General features: G+C 44.2%; 1 protein-coding gene across 8 annotated transcripts in view; it reads right to left on the minus strand.

Annotated features, from left to right (window-relative positions):
* The window catches only part of RCAN2 (regulator of calcineurin 2), a 190519-nt gene that overhangs the window by 58187 nt on the left and 111973 nt on the right, over positions 1-20359 (minus strand). For 2 of the 8 annotated variants that reach the window (XM_045010518.1, XM_045010516.1), the window contains exon 1: positions 17227-17481. The exons of the other annotated variants lie outside the window; for them this stretch is intronic. In XM_045010518.1, coding sequence (XP_044866453.1) covers positions 17227-17313 — 87 coding nt within the window. In that variant the 5' untranslated portion in view covers positions 17314-17481. Of the gene's footprint in view, positions 1-17226; positions 17482-20359 lie in introns of those variants that run through there. 8 annotated transcript variants of the gene reach the window in all.

Consider the following 20359-nt stretch of genomic DNA (forward strand, 5'->3'; position numbering starts at 1 on the left):
CCCCCCCACCTGGCATCAGAGTACGTTAATCGTAAGGGGTATTTCTCTATGGTTCTCCAGGCGCTTGTGGGTCACCGCGGGCGTTTCATTGACATTTACACAGGCTGGCCTGGAAAGGTGCATGATGCACGCATCTTTCGGAACAGTGGCCTGTTCAGGAAGATGCAGGCAGGGACTTTTTTCCCAGACAGGAAGATCACAGTAGGGGACGTCGAAATGCCCATTGTGATCCTTGGAGACCCCGCTTACCGTTACTGCCTTGGCTCATGAAACCCTATACAGGGAAGCTTGACAGGAGCAAGGACCGGTTCAACTACAGGCTGAGCCGGTCCGAATGACTGTGGAGTGTGCTTTTGGCCGTTTTTAAAGGCACGCTGGCGTTGCTTGTATGGGAAGCTAGACTTGGGGAAAGCAGCATCCCCGCGGTTATATCCGCTTGCTGTACCCTCCATAATATTTGTGAAGGGAAGGGTGAAACATTCAGTGAGGCATGGACCACCGAGGTTCAAGTCCTGGAGGGCTGAATATGCACAGCCAGAGAGCAGGGCTAATAGAGAGGCCCAGCACAGGGCTACAAGGATTAGGGATGCCTTGAGGGAAGAATTTGAGGCTGAAAAGCCAACAGTAATGTTTGCTGCCTTGCATGGGAGTGAATTGCACTGTTTACACTGTTATTCTATTATCCCTAAAATGATTTGCAGTGCCTCTTTCTTTACTGGGCTAAGGTATCTTTCACTATCTGCTATAATAAAAGACTGTTTTCAAAGCCAAGAATTGTTTTATTGTAAAGAAAAAAAAAATTCCTTGACAGACAGACACACAACATTTCATGAACACAAGAGGGAAGGGGTGTGGGTTGGTGAACTGTACAGTCCACAAGTTTGCATATGTCCTGTCTGGAGTGCTGTTTAACGAATCCTGCACTTCAGGGTGCATATACTGCATGGTGATGGGGGTTGAGTGCAGAGGGTAAGGGTGGTAGGTATCAGGGCTGGTTGGTGAACGTACAGGTGTTGGAGGCAGCTGGTGGTGGTAAGAAACTGAATGCTGGGGAAAGGCGGTTTGAGCTGACATTGGGGCACAAGGAAAAAAGCTTTGGGACGGGGGGGGCTGTGGGGCAGCACGGGGACTGCTCTGCCTGCATGGCTACGATAGCCTTGAGAGAGTCCGCTTGGCTCGACAGGATCTCTAGCAGCTGGTTTGTGCTTTTCCTCTTTGCCACAGCGTTTCTACGCCAATGTCTCTGGCGGGATCATGCTTTCCTTCTCTCGCCACTCCCTTCAGTTCCTTTCTCTCTGCAGCAGAGTGATGAAGAACAGTCTTCAGCATGTCCTCTTTGCTCTTTCGGGGATTTTTTCTCAAATTTTGTAGCCCTCTGTGCTGTGGAACATCTGCCCACTCCAGGAGTCAAGGTCACTGTAGAAACCCAGAAAATGAAACATTTAACAGGGGCAGCATTGTATCCACTATCTCCAGACATGAATTGTTACACTGAGGGAGTTCGCACTTTAACATTCTTTTCCCACACGCATAACACGACAGAAGCCACGAAATGGTGAGTGAGGGGTGCTTATACAGGGAGAAGTGGGGCTTGATTGATAGAGGGGAGCTGGTTGCTTCGGGTTAATCTGGAGTGATAGAGGGGTAGAGTGAAGATGCGCTGCAGGGGTGATCTTCACTATCTACCTATCTCTTCACTAAAGAGTCTCCCAACATTTTTTCACAGGAGTTAATCCTGCAAGATATCTCCCTGCTGCGAGTCACTAGGGGACAGCGGGAGGCTCTTTTACAGCAATGTGGATTCCGCCGGGACCCTACGCGGCTTGCCTGTGTTCCAGAAAATGATCCCCCCCCCCACTCGCGGAACAGTGGCGCGGACGCGTCAGCGTGACTGGGACAAGAAACACAGTTGGCTCTCCCTATAAACCTGCGCAGGCATATTGCCCACGCTCTGGCTGAAACTTTTGCTGAGATAACTGAAGCAGATTACCGCGACGTGATAGACCACATCAACGGGCTATTCCACATCTAGAGGCTGGCATGCATGCAGCCATAACCCCCCTTCCTCTCCAGAAACATTTCCACCCAGAAAATAAAAGCCGCTTACCGTTAACCCGCTCCTCTGCTTGTCCTTCTGCAACTGCTGACTGCTGCGATTGGGTACTTTCCTCCTGGCTTGAGAAGAGCTCCTGGCTGCATGCCCACTCTGGGGTGTCTTCCCCCATCCCAGTAGCTTCACTCGTGGTTTCCTCACACACCCCCCCGCCGCCGCCGCCTCCTCCTCCTGTCCCCCAGCCTGCTCAGAAGTGTCCATCGTTGTCCTGGGATTGGCAGTGGGGTCACCCCCAAGTATCTCGTCCATCTCCCTGTAAAAACGGCAGGTCGTGGGGGCAGCTCCAGATCGGCGATTACCCTCGCGGGCTTTGTAATAGGCACTCCGCAGCTCCTTAACTTTCACCCTGCATTGTAGTGCGTCCCGATCATGGCCCCTATCCAGCATGGACCTTGATATCTGCTCAAAGATATCGTAATTCCTACGGCCGGAGCGCAGCTGTGCCTGCACTGATTCCTCCCCCCAAACACTGATGAGGTCCATCAGCTCGCCATTGCTCCATGCTGGGGCTCGTTTGCCACGTGGAGGCATGGTCACCTGGAAAGATTAACTGATTGCACTCCACACCTGGCTGCAGCAAACAGGAAGGAGATTTTTAAATTCCCGGGGCATTTAAAGGGCTGGTCACCTGAGGCAAGAGCAGTAGAGTGCAAACTGATGAGCAGAGTGGCTGAACAGGAATTCTGGGATAACTCCTTATTCCCTGGAGGACACTTAAAGCGCTGGTGAGTGTCCACACCTGCTGAGCAGCGCTGGATCACCAGCGCTGCACTCCTTATACCCCTGCCGGGATGGGTTTTCAGCCAGCGCTGCAACCAGGGAGTTGCAGCGCTGGTTGTGCCCTGCAAGTGTGGACGGGGTGTAATTGCAGCGCTGGAAAGCCTCCACCAGCGCTGCAACTTGTAAGTGTAGCCAAGCCCTAAGAATGGCAATATACAAAAACCTGTAGGAGAACACTTCAACCTCCCTGGCCACACAATAGCGGATCTTAAGGTGGCCATCCTCCAGCAAAAAAACTTCAGGACCAGACTTCAAAGAGAAACTGCTTAGCTTCAGTTCATCTGCAAATTTGACACCATCAGCTCAGGATTAAACAAAGACTGTGAATGGCTTGCCAACTACAGAACCAGTTTCTCCTCCCTTGGTTTTCACACCTCAACTGCTAGAACAGGGCCTCATCCTCCCTGATTGAACTAACCTCGTTATCTCTAGCTTGCTTCTTGCTTGCTTATATATACCTGCCCCTGGAAATTTCCACTACTTGCATCCGACGAAGTGGGTATTCACCCACGAAAGCTCATGCTGCAAAACGTCTGTTAGTCTATAAGGTGCCACAGGATTCTTTGCTGCTTTCACAAAGTTAGGCTTTGTTCCTGTTCATGAATTACTCATTGTGTGACCTTTCATGTCACTTACGGCCACATTTACAAAGATATTTAGGCATCTAAAGATGCAGATAGGTGTCTGGTGGGATTTACAAAGGTGCCTAAGTGAGTTAGGCACCTGCCAGTGAAAGTCAGTGTTTCCTAATGGTGAAAGGTAGGTGCCTAATCCGCATAGGTGCTTTTTGTAAATGCCAGTAGGTGCCTATTTGCATCTGTAGGTGGCTATGTACCTTTGTAAATTCATCTCTTAAACGTCCAATTCTGCAACATTTTACTCTATGTAAGTATTCCCACTGAAATCAGTGGTATTACTCATGTGAGTACAATTCTGCAGAACTAGAGTGACATGAAAGTGAATGGGACCACTTCCTTTGACTTCAGTGGGCTTTGCATCAGACCATGCTAATGATCATTCACAAAATTAAGGGTTTGCGGAAACAGGCCATTTGCTCTCTGTGCTTCAGCTTTTTCCCATCTGTAAAATGGGGATAATACTGACCTACTCATCTGGAATTATTGCTTGTAAAGTTCTTTGCTCTTTCATAGAAACTGTAATTACAGTATCAGGTGGCAGAAATAACTAAATGATCTTGGTCTTTTTGGTTATAATGTAATTTTAAACAATTAAATGCCTGTTGCTAAATGTTGACAGTCTGCTCATATAACATTTCATAATCTGAACAGTGGTATTAACATTAATGGCATCCATGCCATGGATTGATTTATTAAAATATATTATTTATATTATGGAAATATGTAGGAACCCCAATCAAGGATCAGCATCAAAGCACTGTATAAACAAGTACCAAAAAGGATAGTCTTTGCCCGAGATTATTCACAATCTACATGTCACACAGGACATAAGAGGTGAACAAAACAGACAAATAGGGTAAGATGGGGTGGGACGATGGGGCAACGGTAAAACTAACACATTTTAGCAGAAAAACAGAAGACAGGTGCCATTTTGGTATTCAATAATGATTTGTAAAAGATATAGTAACCTATGGTCTGTCAAGCCAAAAATAGCAATTTGGGCAGATTGCAGATTTTTGGGTGCAACTTGTTTAGCGTAGCCAGAGGAGGAAACTGATATATACAACTACATCATAACTAGGTATGAGAGATTCCAGCTTAAAGTAAGACAGACCACCATATGCTATACTTCTTACAGACAAGGAAGACCTCATTCTTGAATTCAAGATAGAATATCTGTAGTTCCCAGGATTTAAAAGCAACAGATGAGTACCAGTCTGTAACCATTAGCTACATATTGTTAGGGGCGGCTCCAGACACCAGCACGCCAAGCGGGTGCTTGGGGCGGCACGCCACGGGGGGGGCGCTCTGCTGGTCGCTGGGAGGGTGGCTCTGGTGGACCTCCCTCAGGCATGCCTGCGGAGGGTCCGCTGGTCCCGCGGCTTCGGTGGAGCATCCGCAGGCACGTCTGTGGGAGGGCCACCAGAGCCACGGGACCGGCGACCGGCAGAGCGCCCCCCGCTGCGTGCCGCCGTGCTTGGGGCGGCGAAATGGCTAGAGCCGCCCCTGCATACTGTATATGTGCATGTACAATCTGTGTGTGCGTGTGTGTGTGTGTGTGTGTGTGTGTGTGTGTGTGAATAAAATACAAATACACACCCCTACCTCTTTAGCTTCTCCATGCCTATACCAGTTAACACTCTTCCTGTTCCCAAAGTAAATACTTAGTCTTTTGAAAGCTTCTCTGTATGAAATTCTCTCTGTGATAATCATTTGTGCCCTTCTACTCTGCCTTTGAAACTGAATGAACCAAAAGTGCACACACCATTTAAGCAGAGAATGTATTATGAATGTCCATAATGGCATTATTATAATATTTTCCATATTATTCCCTGTCCTGTGCCTAATGCAACCAAGCCTCTTATTTGTTTTATGACTGATGCTGAACACTGAGCAGAAATCTTCATTCAGTGTGCTCAGTGATGCCACAATCTTTCTCCTGAGACTCGCATGTAATTTGGGACCCAGCAGAATATGTGCATGTAGCTTAAATCATTGCTGTTGACTAAATGTATCAGTCTAGTTATTTATTGCTATCGCAAGAGAGATTGTTTAATGCACCTGAACTTTTAATTCTTTACTTAAAATATGCAGGTTAAGAAAACATGTTCTCTCTCCAGAAGTTGTAGAAAGAGATCAGTAACTTTTTTCTGTCTCACTACTATAAATAGCAGATATTATGCTGTTGTGAATAACCAGCATTTGGTCTGATTTCCAGTGCTCGTTATTAGTAGGTCTAGTCCAATAATTCTCAAACTATGATTCATGACCAGTGGTGGTCTGCAGAAAACTGGCTGGTCACATGATCCTGGCTTTCCTCCTTGTTTTCAGCTCTTAAATTGCTTTACAAAGACAATGAAAACACACTTAAATACTTGTCTGATATCACTTTTCCAAGGAAGCAAGTGTGGTAGTTGTCACAGAGTTGCTATGTGATACCATATGAAAAGGGAAGTGGCCCTTGCAGTGGAAGATAGGAAGGTCCGGGCAAGTCATTCTTTGAAGATGCAGTCTATACTATGAAAAAATTTGTGGTTCTCTGGTTAGTGGTTAAAAACTAGGATGAGGCATCAGATCTGGATTTTATTCCCAGTACAGCCAAACACTTGTTATGCTACTTTGGAAAAATCACTAAGGTCCAGATTTTCAGAAGTGCCTCCATTTTTGGTATTCAATTTGAGATACCTCTCACTTGCTTTTCAGAGATGTTGCAAGTTCAGAAATTCATTGTGTCTTCACCTGGGAATTGCAGGTGTTCAGCAGTTCTAAAATCAAGTTGGTCACCCAAATCAGTGGCCACTTTGAAAAACAGGGTATAAACTTTTCTGTGTCACAACTTCCACATCAATAAAAGGGGGATAATATTGACTTATGTCATGCGTGTTGTGAAATTTTATCAATTAATATTTGTAAATAATAATAATTATTATTATTTGCACTTGCATAACACACCTTAGAGGAACTCTGCATACTAAACAAATATTAACTGAACTGGCCTCTCAGCATCCAGGTATGGTAGGGAAACATTATCAGCCCCATAGAAGTAAGTGTACTGACATAGCTAGATTAAGCTATTATTAGTGTGAAAGTAACGCCCCCAAATGTAGTCAGCACTGTTCATACAGCTGGGAAGTTCCTGCCCTTAAGAGTTTACAATCTAGAATATTTTAATACGGCTAAACGTGTACCCCTAGGAAGAATGCAGGCCATACTCACAGGATGGGGAACTCTATCCTGGAAAGCAGTGACTCTGAGAAAGATTTGGGGTCAGGGTGGATAATCAGCTGAATATGAGCTCCTAGTGCGACACTGTGGCCAAACGAGGTCTGGCGGGATAATTGTGCATCCACATTAAAAAAAAAAGTGGAAAAGCTTTGGTATGAAGATACACTTAACCCTGCAGTCACATAGAGGGGGGGCAGACTCCAAGCTGTGGAGTCAAGTCTCCCCCTAATCCTTATAGTGCAGTAGGATTCTAAAAATTGCTTCTTTTGACTGCTCCCAACTAAACCCCTTAATGGTTCTCTGCTACGTCAAGCATTTTTCAGGGTGATGTGCTGCTCAACGCAGATTGCAATGTCTCTTGAGACACTGCTATTCGAGCAAAACAGCTGACTCCTTGTCTCATGAAAGGACCTTGTTGGGTACAGGAGACAGTGTGCAGCTGAAAGAGCAGACACTCAGCTGAACATACTGCAATTGTGCCTGCTAAGAGGACTGGATTCCAGAGTGTCAGAGTTACAGAGTTTCATTGTTCCTTGTGCCATTATAGAACTATTCCAAAGCTGAGGGTGTTTTGAAAAGTGACAGAGTAACAAATGGAAAACTTTTTTTTAAAGAAAATGAAATTGAAAGTGAGAAAAATACACAAACTCAGATTCCTAGACCTTAAGGCCAAAAGGGACCATCATGGTGAGGGTTAAGATTTTGTCATGGGTGTTTTTAGTAAAAGTCACGGATAGGTCATGGGCAATAAACAAAAAATCATGGAAGCCCAAGACCCGTCCATGACTTTTACTAAAAATACCTTGTGGGGAGATGAACAGTCAGAGTCCTGATGGGGGCTGACAGGGGCAGCTGTACGCATTTCGCCACCCCAAGCACAGCGTCATGCCGTGGGGGGGCGCTCTGCCGCTCGTCGGTCCCCCGGCTCCGGTGGACCTCCCACAGGCGTGCCTGCGGAGGGTCCGCTGGTCCCACGGCTTCAGTGGAGCCGCGGGACCAGCGGACCCTCCGCAGGCACGCCTGCGGGAGGTCCACTGAAGCCGCGGGACCAGCGGACCCTCCGCAGGCATGCCGCCGAAGGCACCCTGCCTGCCGCCCTCCTGGCGACCGGCAGAGCGCTCCCCGCAGCATGCCGCCCAAAACACGCACTTGGCGTGCTGGGGCCTGGAGCTGCCCCTGGGGGCTGACCCCCAGCAGCTGCTCCTGTGGCAGGGGCTGACAGCCACTGCTTAAGCCCCAGAGGCTGACGCAGCCCCAGGGCTGCTGTTCCGGTGGTGGTGGCTGACCACTGGCCCACTGCTCTGGTGGCCCCACTGCTCCGGTCCCACTGCTATTTCTTGTCAGGGGCTTATAGCTGCTCCAGCCCCACCTAAGTCATGGAGGGCCCGGAAAGTCACAGAATCTGAGACCTCCATAACAGAATCATATCCTTAATCATGATCATCTAGTCTGACCTCCTGCACATTGCAGCCCACAGAACCTCACCCACCCACCCCTGTAATAGACCCATAACTTCTGGCTGAGTTGCTGAAGTCCTCAAATCATGATTTACAGACTTCAAGTTACATCATTCATTGTATTGTCTTCTACAGCAAAACAAAATAATAAAATAAAATAAGCTTAAAAATTTGGAGGGGGGAGTTTTTGCGAAAGGGTTCAGTGTCAAAATGAGGCTATTTTTCATCGAATAAAGTTTCAAACAAGAAGTGTCCACCTCCTTTCAGCTGTAGATTGTACCCAACTTCTCCTGTACCCAACAAAGTTGCAAGCAATGTAACTGAAACCAGCATAAAGCTAGAGTAGCAGAGTGGCGTATCTATATTCCTTTGAAATGGAGCCAGTGCCATAGCTGTGAAAAGTTAGAGCAGCAAAAGGGGAAAAAAGTGAAAAGGGGAAGGGGCCTGAACATTCAAGAATTTGAACATTTTAATTTTTTTTAAAGTTCTGTTCCAGACCCTGCAAAATGGAAATGTCAAAATTCCAATTCTGATTGCAAAATTGTTTTCCCATTTTTAGACCAGCACTAGCTTAGAGAGCTGGCACCCAGGTGGTGGTTTCAATAGAGTTACACCAGCAAAATAGCGGGAACAATGCAGTAGTGAAACATGCCCACTGAGTATCCAAATGCAGTACAGAGCTGCTTAATTGGAAGATGAGAGTATTTATAGCCTTGATTAGTCTAGCCACCTCGTTCATCTAAAAAGAGTGGAGACAAAAATAGCCCAGTCTGAATTAACCATCAGAGTAGGTAAGTGTGATATAGCCCAACAAGAAATTAAGTACCTTGACTATGTACCCTCAGGGGAGGGATAGCTCAGTGATTTGAGCATTGGCCTGCTAAACCCAGGGTTGTGAGTTCAATCCTTGAGGGGGCCACTTAGGGATCTGGGGCAAAAATCAGTACTTGGTCCTGCTAGTGAAGGCAGGGGACTGGACTTGATGACCTTTCAAGGTCCCTTCCAGTTCTAGGAGATTGGTATATCTCCAATTATTTAAAAAAAAAAATGTAGAAAGTGATACGATAAAGCCAGAAGAGGCTAAGGCAGAGACAATTAAGGAAGTGCCCATTCTTTCCCTAAAAGGGAGATTAATAATTTGGGAGATGAATGGGGTGTTATTGGTTCTTCAGCCATACCTACTCCAAACTTGCTACACCCCTCATACATCTGATTTGGGGGAAAGAAAAAATGGAGAAGTTAGGTGAAATGAGACTTATGACAGAACATTTGCTGCCTTGAAGGATAAGCTCTGCACAGATTCCTACAAAGAGGACATGGCACATCAATGCTTCCTCTGAACCATGTGGCTGGGTTCTGAGGCCTCCATTTTTGACCTCTGAAGTATCACAGCTCTGACATATGAAATGCATTGATGCAATAACATGCCAACTGGAACTCATTGACACTTCAGTTTTGTGGTGTGATTCGGTGCTAACACCATTTACCTTAAGCTTCAGGGCCTCAACATGTTCACATCAAAGAGCTGCTTTGTAACAGCCTGGAAACTACAGTTTCAAGGGACAGTTCTGCCCTGATATCCAGAACCTTGGGACTTTCCTGCATTGAAGTGTCTCTCTGCTGGCAGAGTTGAAAGGCCACATTTATTTCAAAAGCTGGGCTAGGCAGTGCTTCTTTGGAGCACTACAGGCCTACAATGGTTTTGACTCACAAAATTCTCATTAAAACTCATTAAGTTCTGAAATACTCTTCTCTCTCTTACAGAGCTTGGGATAATGTCTCCATGATAAAGAGAAGGAAACAAAGAAGGATCGTCTTATGGTTAAGACACTAGACTGGGATGCAGAAGATCTGGTGTCTGCTGACTCTTCCACAGACTTGCTCTGTGGCCTGGAGCAAGACAATCAATTTCTCCATGCCTCAGTTCCCCATCTGTACTATGAGACTAATGATATCTCCCTACCTCACAGAGATGTGGTGAATATAAATCCATAAATATTTGGAAAGTGCTTAGCTACTACAGAGAAGGGGACATATACCCACATAGATAGAATTATCTTCAGCAAACCAGAATCATCAACCCAAACTGCTGCAGCTGAAAAACCTTCTGTGCTTCCAGGAGTCACCAACAACTCAAAGACAAAGCAGATATGCAGTTAAATGCATCAAGATGACACTGGTGCTGTGAGAAGTTGCTCTGTGGCCCAAGGAAACCAAGGGGAGCAGGGTCAGAGGACATAGAAATGCTGACCAAATTCAATCTGAAGTCTGAAGGGGCAGCAGAAGCTGGAAATCACCCTCACAGCTGCATCATTAATGCACGGAAGCAGGGATGGAAGGGAAGGGAAGAGAAGTTCATTAGCTGAGCCAGAGGAAAAAAATGAAATATAGAATCTTGTGTAGGGCAACTGGTCTCAGAAGGCAGCTGAGCTGCCTGTGCATCAAAGGACCAAAGGAGGGGGGGAGGGGCGCGCAGGGTCCAGGGTGTCTCATATTAGGGAGCTGAGACCCAAGAGTGGGAATCCAGTCAGTATTATATTTTCACAGAGGAATTAGAACGGACACCCTATAAATCTCAAAAGTCTCCCTTTGGAAAATTCCATTGGCTGAAAGTTGTTTTGACAAACACGTCAACCAAATGAATGAGGGTAATTTTGAGCAACAGTCCAAGCACATGGTCATGACAAGGTTTTTTTTTCAGTTTGTTGAGGGAAAACACACAATGCCTGACAACAGCTGGGCACAGAGAGTGTGACTGAAAGCTTAAACAGGGTTGGTTCTTGGAGCTCCATGAGTTGTGTGCTGGCTAACTGAGTTAGAAGCTGTGCTAGGATTTTACTATCTAATTATATCTCTGTTCTTATGGATGAATACTGCAAACAGACAAGGATAAAAGTACTCTATGTCTATGTCCATCTATTTCTCTCCCAAAAAGAAAACATTCATTGCTTGGGACCAAATCATCCTCACCACTTGCAAGTAATGATGGTTCTAACCTACAACTGGGTAACAATTTCCAAAGCAAACCCCAGCACTGAACACCTGCTCAGCACATGCACTAGGTGTTTGCATGGATTTTTTTTCCCCCAAGTTCAGTCACAGAATCATTAACTGGTTCCTCATTAGCAGATTTTGTTAAGACTTGGAGAAGAATTGTGCCAGCACAGTAATGCATGTTGGACAATCCATAGTTGAATTAATTACGGAAGCGTCTACAAAGTGTACAAATATATTGGAAAATCCCAGACGTTACCAAGGAGCCTAAGGGAATTAGGTGCCCATTGAAATTTGGTGGGGTTTGGTGCCTAATTCCCTTATAGTCCTTTGAAAATTCTAGCCAACTAATTATATTCATGAAATGTAAGTGCCACATTAGTACCTATACTGAGGTGGCTCAGACTCTGTGGTGATAATGATTAATTCCTCAATGTACTGAAAATGTGTCATCTTCTGGTTCACTACATAATCAAGGTGTGTCATTTAATAGCATAATCGCATGATATATCTGACCTTATTGTATAAATGTTACACAAACAGACCCCAGTCGTTGGTGGGCAGGACTGAACCGGGGACCTCTGGAGCTTAGTGCATGAGCCTCTATCACATGAGCTAAAAGACCATTGCTTCTTAGCTAAGGCTGTAGAGCAGACTCATTTGATCTCTCCCCCCTCACCCCCAGTCTCGGTGCCACTAGATGGGACGGGACACCACACCCAGAAGATGTGTGGGTTACATAAACACCACACTTCCTTGGACTAATACTGTATTTTCTAGCAACACATTCTAGCATCCTATTGATCTTCTTTAGACAATGGGAAATTTATAGTCAGAGTAATTATCACTCTTAAAAGAGACTACTCCTGTATGACCTTTAATGGAAAGGGAGACTGGGGGAGAATATAAAACTCTCAATCTTCTTAACTTTACATATGTTCCATAGTTTCTATAACACAACTGAGAAACACTAATAGAATGGTGTAACAGTGCTAAGCATAATGCACCTGATGTTCACCACCTGCGGCTCTCATTGACTTCAACTACAACAGTGAATGCCCATTTCCTCCAAGCCAGGCACAGTGTGAACACATGCAAGTGATTCTGTATGTCTTAAAACCTACTGAAAGTAAACTTAGAGAGAGTCTTGTCACATCACTATTCCAAATAACTTAACATTGTGACTGAACCCATTGCTTCTTTGGAGGTTCTTTACCACGAGTTCTGTAGCCTCTACACAATGGTCATCTGGGGAAGGACAATGCTGGAAAGGGAAACATGCAGCATCCAAAAGAGCTACATCATAGGTGCCTCACAGTGCTTCCTCCTGTGCTAACAGCAGGCACCCCAACCCATACTGCCATGTCACTGGCTGAGAGTCTGGCTTACCACAGGAACTGAAACAACAGGGCAGAGCCCGAAGCACCAGTAGTAGCCCTGCTGTTTCTGGGGCTCCTGAGAAACATGCACAACGTTCTGGGCTATCAGTCGCTTTCCATTTACACAATCTTTCCCACACACAGAAAGCAGCTGATTTAGAGGTTGAACATCTGTGTTGATTTTGTACCTCTTTATATTTACAACCTATAATCAGCTGGCAACTGGGATTTTATACAGAGAACCAGATCTCAGATTCCCCAGCCTATAAACATATGTAAAACATTTATCTTTACAACTCTCTTATTTTAAGTTGAACTCTAGCATCTTGCTTGTATGTTCAAATGTAATCTTCACATCCTGTCTCCCCAAATCCAAAGTGATCCTGCTTTTAAAACATGAACTGATAGTGACACGGATTGCTTTCCAGGTCAAAAGAAAGAGGCCTCCTCCCCCCACCTTTGTTATTTATTATACTTAATCAAGTCTTATATAAGAATAGGTAACAGGCATATACACATTCCCTCGAGCTGAGTTATTGCACTTGTGTTCAATTCACGGATGATTTCAATGTAGTAATTATATTTCTGCTTGATTTCTAACAATTCTGCCAACCAGAAAACAGCTATCAGACATAAAAGCACTCTAAAGAGAAATTATAAAACTGTACTGCAATTCTCATGTTATCTGGTATTTTTCTTAAAACGCCATCTCCTGGAGACAGGAGATTATGTGAACATCTCAGATATGCTTACAAAAACACAGTCCCCACGATTGTGGAGCAAAGTCTGAAAACATGAACTCTAAAGACTCAAGAACCAGAAGACAAATAAAGACTCGTAATGTATTATTATATAATAATCTCACAATTTTTAAGACCACCACACAGGGTTTGGGAGCCTGACTCTTGATTTTTTCAGTGCTTGGGGTTGACAACATGAAAATGAGCAGTGATACTCTGCCCTTCTAGAATGCCTTTCCCTTGGCTACCTCAAAGCCCTTTAAAAACATTAAGCCTCCCAGCATCCCTATGAGTTAACCAGTTTCATGACTGGAGAAAGTGAGGCACAGAGAAAGTAACTGACCTGCTCAAGGCTGCCAAACAGATCAGTCTCGGGGGAGAACGCTATCACTGTCCCTGCACTCTCTGAATGTCACAAGTCTTGAAGTGGTGTCAGACTGCTAGACTTTCCAAAGGGAGAGCAGGAAGGGAAGGGCAAAACTTTGGCCTGACCCTCTCTCTGCTTGCATCCAATAATAAGCCGAGATAGGGATATGCACACTGTACCTTGTCTAAATGCAGACAGCACACCTGGCTCCAATGTGCATTAGCCCAAAGTCCCCAGAGCAGGTCAGAATAGTTCTCCCACTACTGCATGGCCCCTCTTTGCTTCCTCCAAGTGCACAGTATGGGTTAAATACAAAACAATGCCCGTTCTGCGTATCTGGCCAAGCTTTTTCCTATCATTGAGATACCTTCCATATGCCACACTGTACCATATCTGTAGTGCACACAGTAGGCTCATAATCCTTTATCATTAATATATTATTATTATTTGGATTGTGTGGTGCCGAGAGACTTCGATCAGGGATTGGGCCCCCATTATGCTACGTGCTGTACATAGATGGAGTAAAGAGATTCCCAGCCTTAAGAGGTCACAGTCTAAGAATCTCTCATTTGTAACTTTAAAAAAGACCCTTCATTTTTTATACTACTCTCTCTTTTCCTTTTTCACTGATGTCTGAAATCTCTCTTCCAGAAATAAACAAGATTTTAATTAATAAATGTATTTTTTGCTTTTGTAAAAATGTGTCTACAATAAAATGACAACCTGAAGGCATTAAAATAAAGTAGAATTCTCATTATACAACTGAACGGTGTAACTTCAGGAGCAGAACTGAGTTTGACGTTTCCATGACTAGTATTTGTATTTACCTATTTTATCTATCTTGATATCTGAGCACCATAAATTTTGCATCAGGGAAACGGTAACATCTGCACTAGCCTAATCTGTTCTCTGAAATGTCATATTTATTATTCAGAGGACCAATTTATACGAAACGAATGGACAGGTAATTTAAACTGGTGATGGACAGCTTAGTCTATTCACCATCGCTCTCTGGGCTTCAATTCAACTCTATAACTGTGGGTTTAAATGAAATGAGATGGGGGCTAGGTTGACACCACCCAATTTCCATTGAATGTAACAGGAGTCTTATTGCTAAAACTTTCCTCACTGCTGTGGAAGACTGACTCCTAAATGACTATTAGCCCATACTGCAAAACCTAATAAACGACCACATACCTTATAAGAAAAGCGCCATCCACCAGTATGTACAAGTTATTATTGAGATAACGTGCCTTTCGGATACTGAGAGAGAGAGTTCCCTACAGTCCAGGGTTCAAGTAAACAGCAATACAATAGCAGGCCATCTTGCAGTGCAATAGCTTAAACCACAAGAACATAGAATTTCAGTTTCACCCTTTGCAAGTCAACTTTAAAGCATTAATGGCATTGGAAAAAAGGTGGTGTGCCTGTGTTTGCCTCCCCTCCCCCCCCCCCCCCGCTCCCCCGAATCACCATGCCCATCTGCCCCCAAAGTGATTTTTTTACCATAGAAATACTGGAATGTCAAGTCCTATCTATCTATCAATATATCTGAGTTTTATGCTGATGCCCATCCCCATAGCATCTTAGATTCTTCTATGTAAAAATTAAAGGCAATAGTGAAGTCCCTAGACACCAGTCTCCCCTGTGTTTGCTGGAAGTTTCCTTGGAGGACCAAACAGCAGCAGCTTTCTCCACCTTTTCAGTGTCAGGAATATAATTTTTTTAATGAAGAGTCTTTTCTCCCTGCTCTTTGTTCAGATATTTGAGTTAAAGAAGTTTTTAACAAAAGCAAACAAAAAAAGTGCATCTAAATAGTCTGATGCATAATCCCTTCCCCTCTCAATTGCTGAATTGTGGACCCATGTGCCAATTCCTTCAACATCTCCTTAACCAGTTTGCTCTCTCTCACCCCACATTCCTCAGCCATTCTTCCTGTATGATACTACTCATGCCGAGTCTAATCCAACTGCTATTGAAGTCAATAGGAGTCTTTCTGTTGACTTTTATAGGAGCTGGATTGGGTGCTGTCATTATTGTAGCACAAACAGGCTCTAAAAATAGCACCATAATTTAATTCTGTAAGGTGTTAAATGCCACAGTTCACTCTCTTGAGAGTCCCTGTGAATACTTCTGAAAATTCCAAACTTCAGATTCATGATGTTTTTAGATGAACAAGCATAAGCACAATCAAACATGTCCGTATGCACTGCACCACTTCAACTACAGGAAACATGTCAGCGCTGACATGAGTGTTGTCTAGCACACCTGAAATACACACCAGCAACTGGACTTTCTGAATCTGTTTGCAAACTGTAGTAAAGAAAGCTATTGTATTTTAAAAAAAGACAGCCTCTTGAATTAAACAGCATCATGCTGGTAACACACGAGCACCTATGCAAAATGCACATAGTACCACCTGACTGCACTTTAACAGAGCAATACAATGTTAAATAAAGAGCAGAGTCTGCTGGAAAATGGCTAATGGCCAAATTCTCAATCCTTTACTCACGCTGGTGAGCAGTTACTCACACAAGTATGTCCCATTTACTTCCATAGGACTACTTGTGTAGGTAATTTAGAGGAATGGGTTCAAATCCTTGCCATAAATTAGCACAGACCCTCCCTTTGTCCTCCTCCACCTTCCAAAACCAGAGGGATAGTGCATTGTATTCAGTTGTTTGTATCTGTGTCCTCTAAATAAAATGCTACATCTCACTGCATTTTACCTCAGATCTTTGAGATGATTTGTGAGAGTCACACTTACAATTCCTCTTTCAAAACTTAATTTGTTGGGGTTCTCTTTTGGTAATATAAATGAAAAAGATCATTAGTTTAATCAGGGAGCAATTACCCATGACTATTTGACAACTACTGCAGAAAATCAAGGATGACGAGTGTAGCATATTAAGCCTTAGAATCAAGCATTGGTTTCAAGTCATTCATATTATACATAAGTTGCCCAGCTTTTTACATACAGCTACATTGCTGGTGCACCAAAAATACTTGGTACACATTTTAACCCTTTAATAAAATGTAATACTTGATTTGACTCTAAAAAAATGAATCACAAAGACCACAATAAATTGCTGCTACTCAATTGTGTGAAAAAACTGAGCCATTAAAAGCTAAGACACAAACCAATGCACTGTTTCCATATCTGAATTGTCAAGCAGAAATTGGTATTTATGACAGCTTACAGCTATGAAAGCGACATTGGATTAAAAATACCTTTGAGAAATTAAAAATGAGTCATTTTTTGTTACCAAGATGAAACATGCAGACTTCAGTTATGCAACATATTTCCTCTATCATTAAATGGTAAACAGAAAGCGGTTTTGTTAGCGTATCAAAACCTGATGAAAAGCAATCATCTGTCTCTCTCATTTGCTGTAATTAAGATATCCATGCATGGCATGTGTTTTTACTAGAATTTCATCTGCCTACTTCTTTTAAACTGCTCTACACCAACTCCTATTACTCTCAAGGCTCTCACAAGAAGGATCTGTAACAAACGGATTGCAGGTGCATACCTTAACCTCTTGATTGGTAAAAATCTCCACATCCACCACACAGGCAACCAGAGTGGAGACATCACAGTCCATGCTACGGGCTGGCATCCCCCCCTCTTGTACACAAGGAGTTAGGCAGCCTCAGAGTTACGAATGATTAGAAAGCCTGATTCAGTACGGCTATTGAACAGTCCAAAATTCTGCTTTCAAGGCTGACGATAGCCGTAAGCCTCTGAAGCAGACTCCTTGCACTGAACTGAGTCGCTCCTTGCTTCTGCCTAGTGCACCCACCAACTGAGCAGGCACAGCCTAGTAACAGCACTATTCCATCTCTCCTGGCAATGACATCATCACAAAGACTGACATAAGCTAAATCTATTTTTTTTTCAACCCTTTTATCTCCAGGCAGCGCAGTGGATCAAATTGAACATGATTATGTGCTAAGTCTGAACTCGGACTGAATCAATTCAGGCAGAATTCGCTGGCAACTGAGTCATGGCTGTTGTTTCAGCTGAGTGCTTATGCTGGCAAAAAAAGATCTTCTGACACTGAAAGCTCCAGTGTGTGTGTAAATTAATTCAGCATTGAACATGGGGACGGAAGATTTTATTTACTCTACCTTAAAAATAGAAAGGGGGGAGGGGGAGGGAAATAAGGAAGCCGAGGTTTTTGTTTGTTACTGTACTGCTTATGCTAATATTCTGATGTCGATTTTTTCATCTTTTTTTAAACAGATGCATGTTTGTATTGGAAAAGCTACAGAATACAGCCCATCGGAGTGGAAGGTGGTCCAGCCACCTTGCAAGAGGGGACTTGCACATTGCAAAACTGGATCCTGTAGCTGTACACACAGGTAGCAATAACTAAGACCAGATAGTTGTAAGGGCTGGCTGTATGCGAACAGGAATTTGGCACCCTTCTCAAAAAACAACCGGAAGGAGATACACCCTCTTCAAACTAGGACTCTTCACTGGATCACCATAATCTTACCCATCCTTACAGTTCTTCCTTAATGAACATACAGGGGCAGACCTTCACCTGCTGTAAGTCAGTTTAACCCCTTTGACTTCAATGAAGGAAAGCTGATTTACACCTTGTCAGGGGGTTGATGTCCGAACCGGGCAGCACATCCTAGTGGTGGTGGTCTGGGCTGTAACACCCAGTGACGAGAGTCAACAGCCAGGGGTAGGGGAATTCAGACCCCGCTGCTCCTTCAGGTTCCAGCCTAGGACCATGTGAGAATAGTAGCTCAAATATGTGACCTAGGTGCAGGTGCCCTTACGCTGGTTCCCAGGGCTGCTTCCTCCCCTGGCTTTGGCTCCTCAGTCAGTGACACTGGCCCGTTTTGGGATTCCCCCTGGAGTTCTCCCTGATCCCGCTCCAGAGGAACTTCCTCTATCAACCGTGCCCTGTTGTTCCCAGTGTCTGTGGGGCGAAGGGCCTATGGCGGCTAGGCAGTGGGGACTGGTCTCAGCTTTGCAGAGCCCCAATGGCTTCTTTGCAGGAGCTGGCAGTGCACAACTGCTCCCCTGTTCTGTCTGCCCAGACAGAGCTGAGCTGCTCCCTTTTGAGCCATGCCTCCAATGTGAGCCTGGCCAGCAGGTGCGGCTGGGTAGGGCCTTCGGGGCCCAGAGCTGTTTAACTCTCAGCGCACACCCCATCACACACCTGCAGAATATCTACCACGATGGGGTCCATTATTAGAGCTCCTAGTCGATCCAGTAGCACAAATAAATAAACTATCACCTTGTTGATGTAAAATATAAATGATAACGAATCCCGTCGTTTGTGGCAATATTTCAAGCTGGGTTTTTTTGTTCCTGAGGTTTTTATATTAAAGGGTGGGTAACATTTCGTATCTGTGCTGATCCACAAATAACGTCCACTGCTGGCATGTCTGCTCAGTTGAAACAGTTTTTGTTTTAAGCCTAAAGGCAAGATTCCAGGGCAAATCAGGTTCACAGACAGAAAGACAATGAAATTCCAAATTAAAACACATTTTGGGGAAAATAAAATAGTTCTGTACCAAAATGCCGGATTTGAATACCTGCAACAAATTGTCACTCCAAATCCATACGGTCCTATATCCTGTCCCTTACAGGCCCAGCATCAGATACTGTGCAAGAAATCCCACAGTAGTTAATATAGAGTAACCTGCTCATAGATTTAAGTTTCTTCCTGACCTCCATAGTTCATGGTTAGTTTATGCCTTGATGTATAATAATGAATATAACCTTCTAAAAATGTACCCTATCTAATATAAGGAGGATGTCCTCACTACTACAGTTATCTACTCCTTTTCTGAATTATTCTAAGTTCTTGTCCTCATCATTATTATCCTTTCTTATTTGTACTGTGATAGCGCTTGGGAGCCCCAGTCATGGAACAGGACCCCATGGTATTAGGTGCCAAACAAACAGAACAAAAAGACGGTCCCTACGACAAAGAACTTGCAATCCATGTATAAGGCAAGAGAAAATGGGTGGATAAAGCCAGACAGAGACTGGGGAGCAGAAGGAAATCAATGAGACAATGTTAGACACTATGACTGGCAGCAGTCTCAGCACACCAGCAGTTTAACCATTGAGTTTTATTGTAGGAATCGTGACAACAGAGACTTTTAAGAATGGAGGACAATAGGGTGGCTTTATGGATGTTTACAGGGAGCTCCTCCCAGGCATGAGGGGCAGCATGGCAGAAAGCATGAAGATACTCATTGAAGACTGGCATTATTGGCTGATCTCAGGAGGGAGCTGGCATTTTGATAGCAAATGAGAGATGATAGGCAGAATAGGGATAAGCCATGGAGGGCCTTGTAAGTGAGCACAACTACCTTGTGTTTGATATGGTGGAAAAAAGAGCGCTAGTGGAGAGAGGCAAAGCGAGTGGTGATATAGTCAAAGCGACAAGCTATAAATAAGATCTTTACAGCAGTATATTGAATGGATATGAGCAGGGCACAATTGGATTTGTCAAGGCTAGAGAAAAAGGATGTTGCAGTAATTGAGACATGAAATGATGACAGCCTGGACAAGAGTTTTAGATGTGTGGATAGATAGAAAACATGCGAGATATCTCTAGAGATATTATGCAGAAAAAATAGGCAAGAGTTAGCCTGGATGTGAGGATCTAGAGAGAGTGCCAAGTCGAAGAT

The sequence above is a fragment of the Mauremys mutica genome, chromosome 3 (genome assembly GCF_020497125.1).
Source record: "Mauremys mutica isolate MM-2020 ecotype Southern chromosome 3, ASM2049712v1, whole genome shotgun sequence".
Taxonomy (NCBI): Eukaryota; Metazoa; Chordata; order Testudines; family Geoemydidae; genus Mauremys; species Mauremys mutica.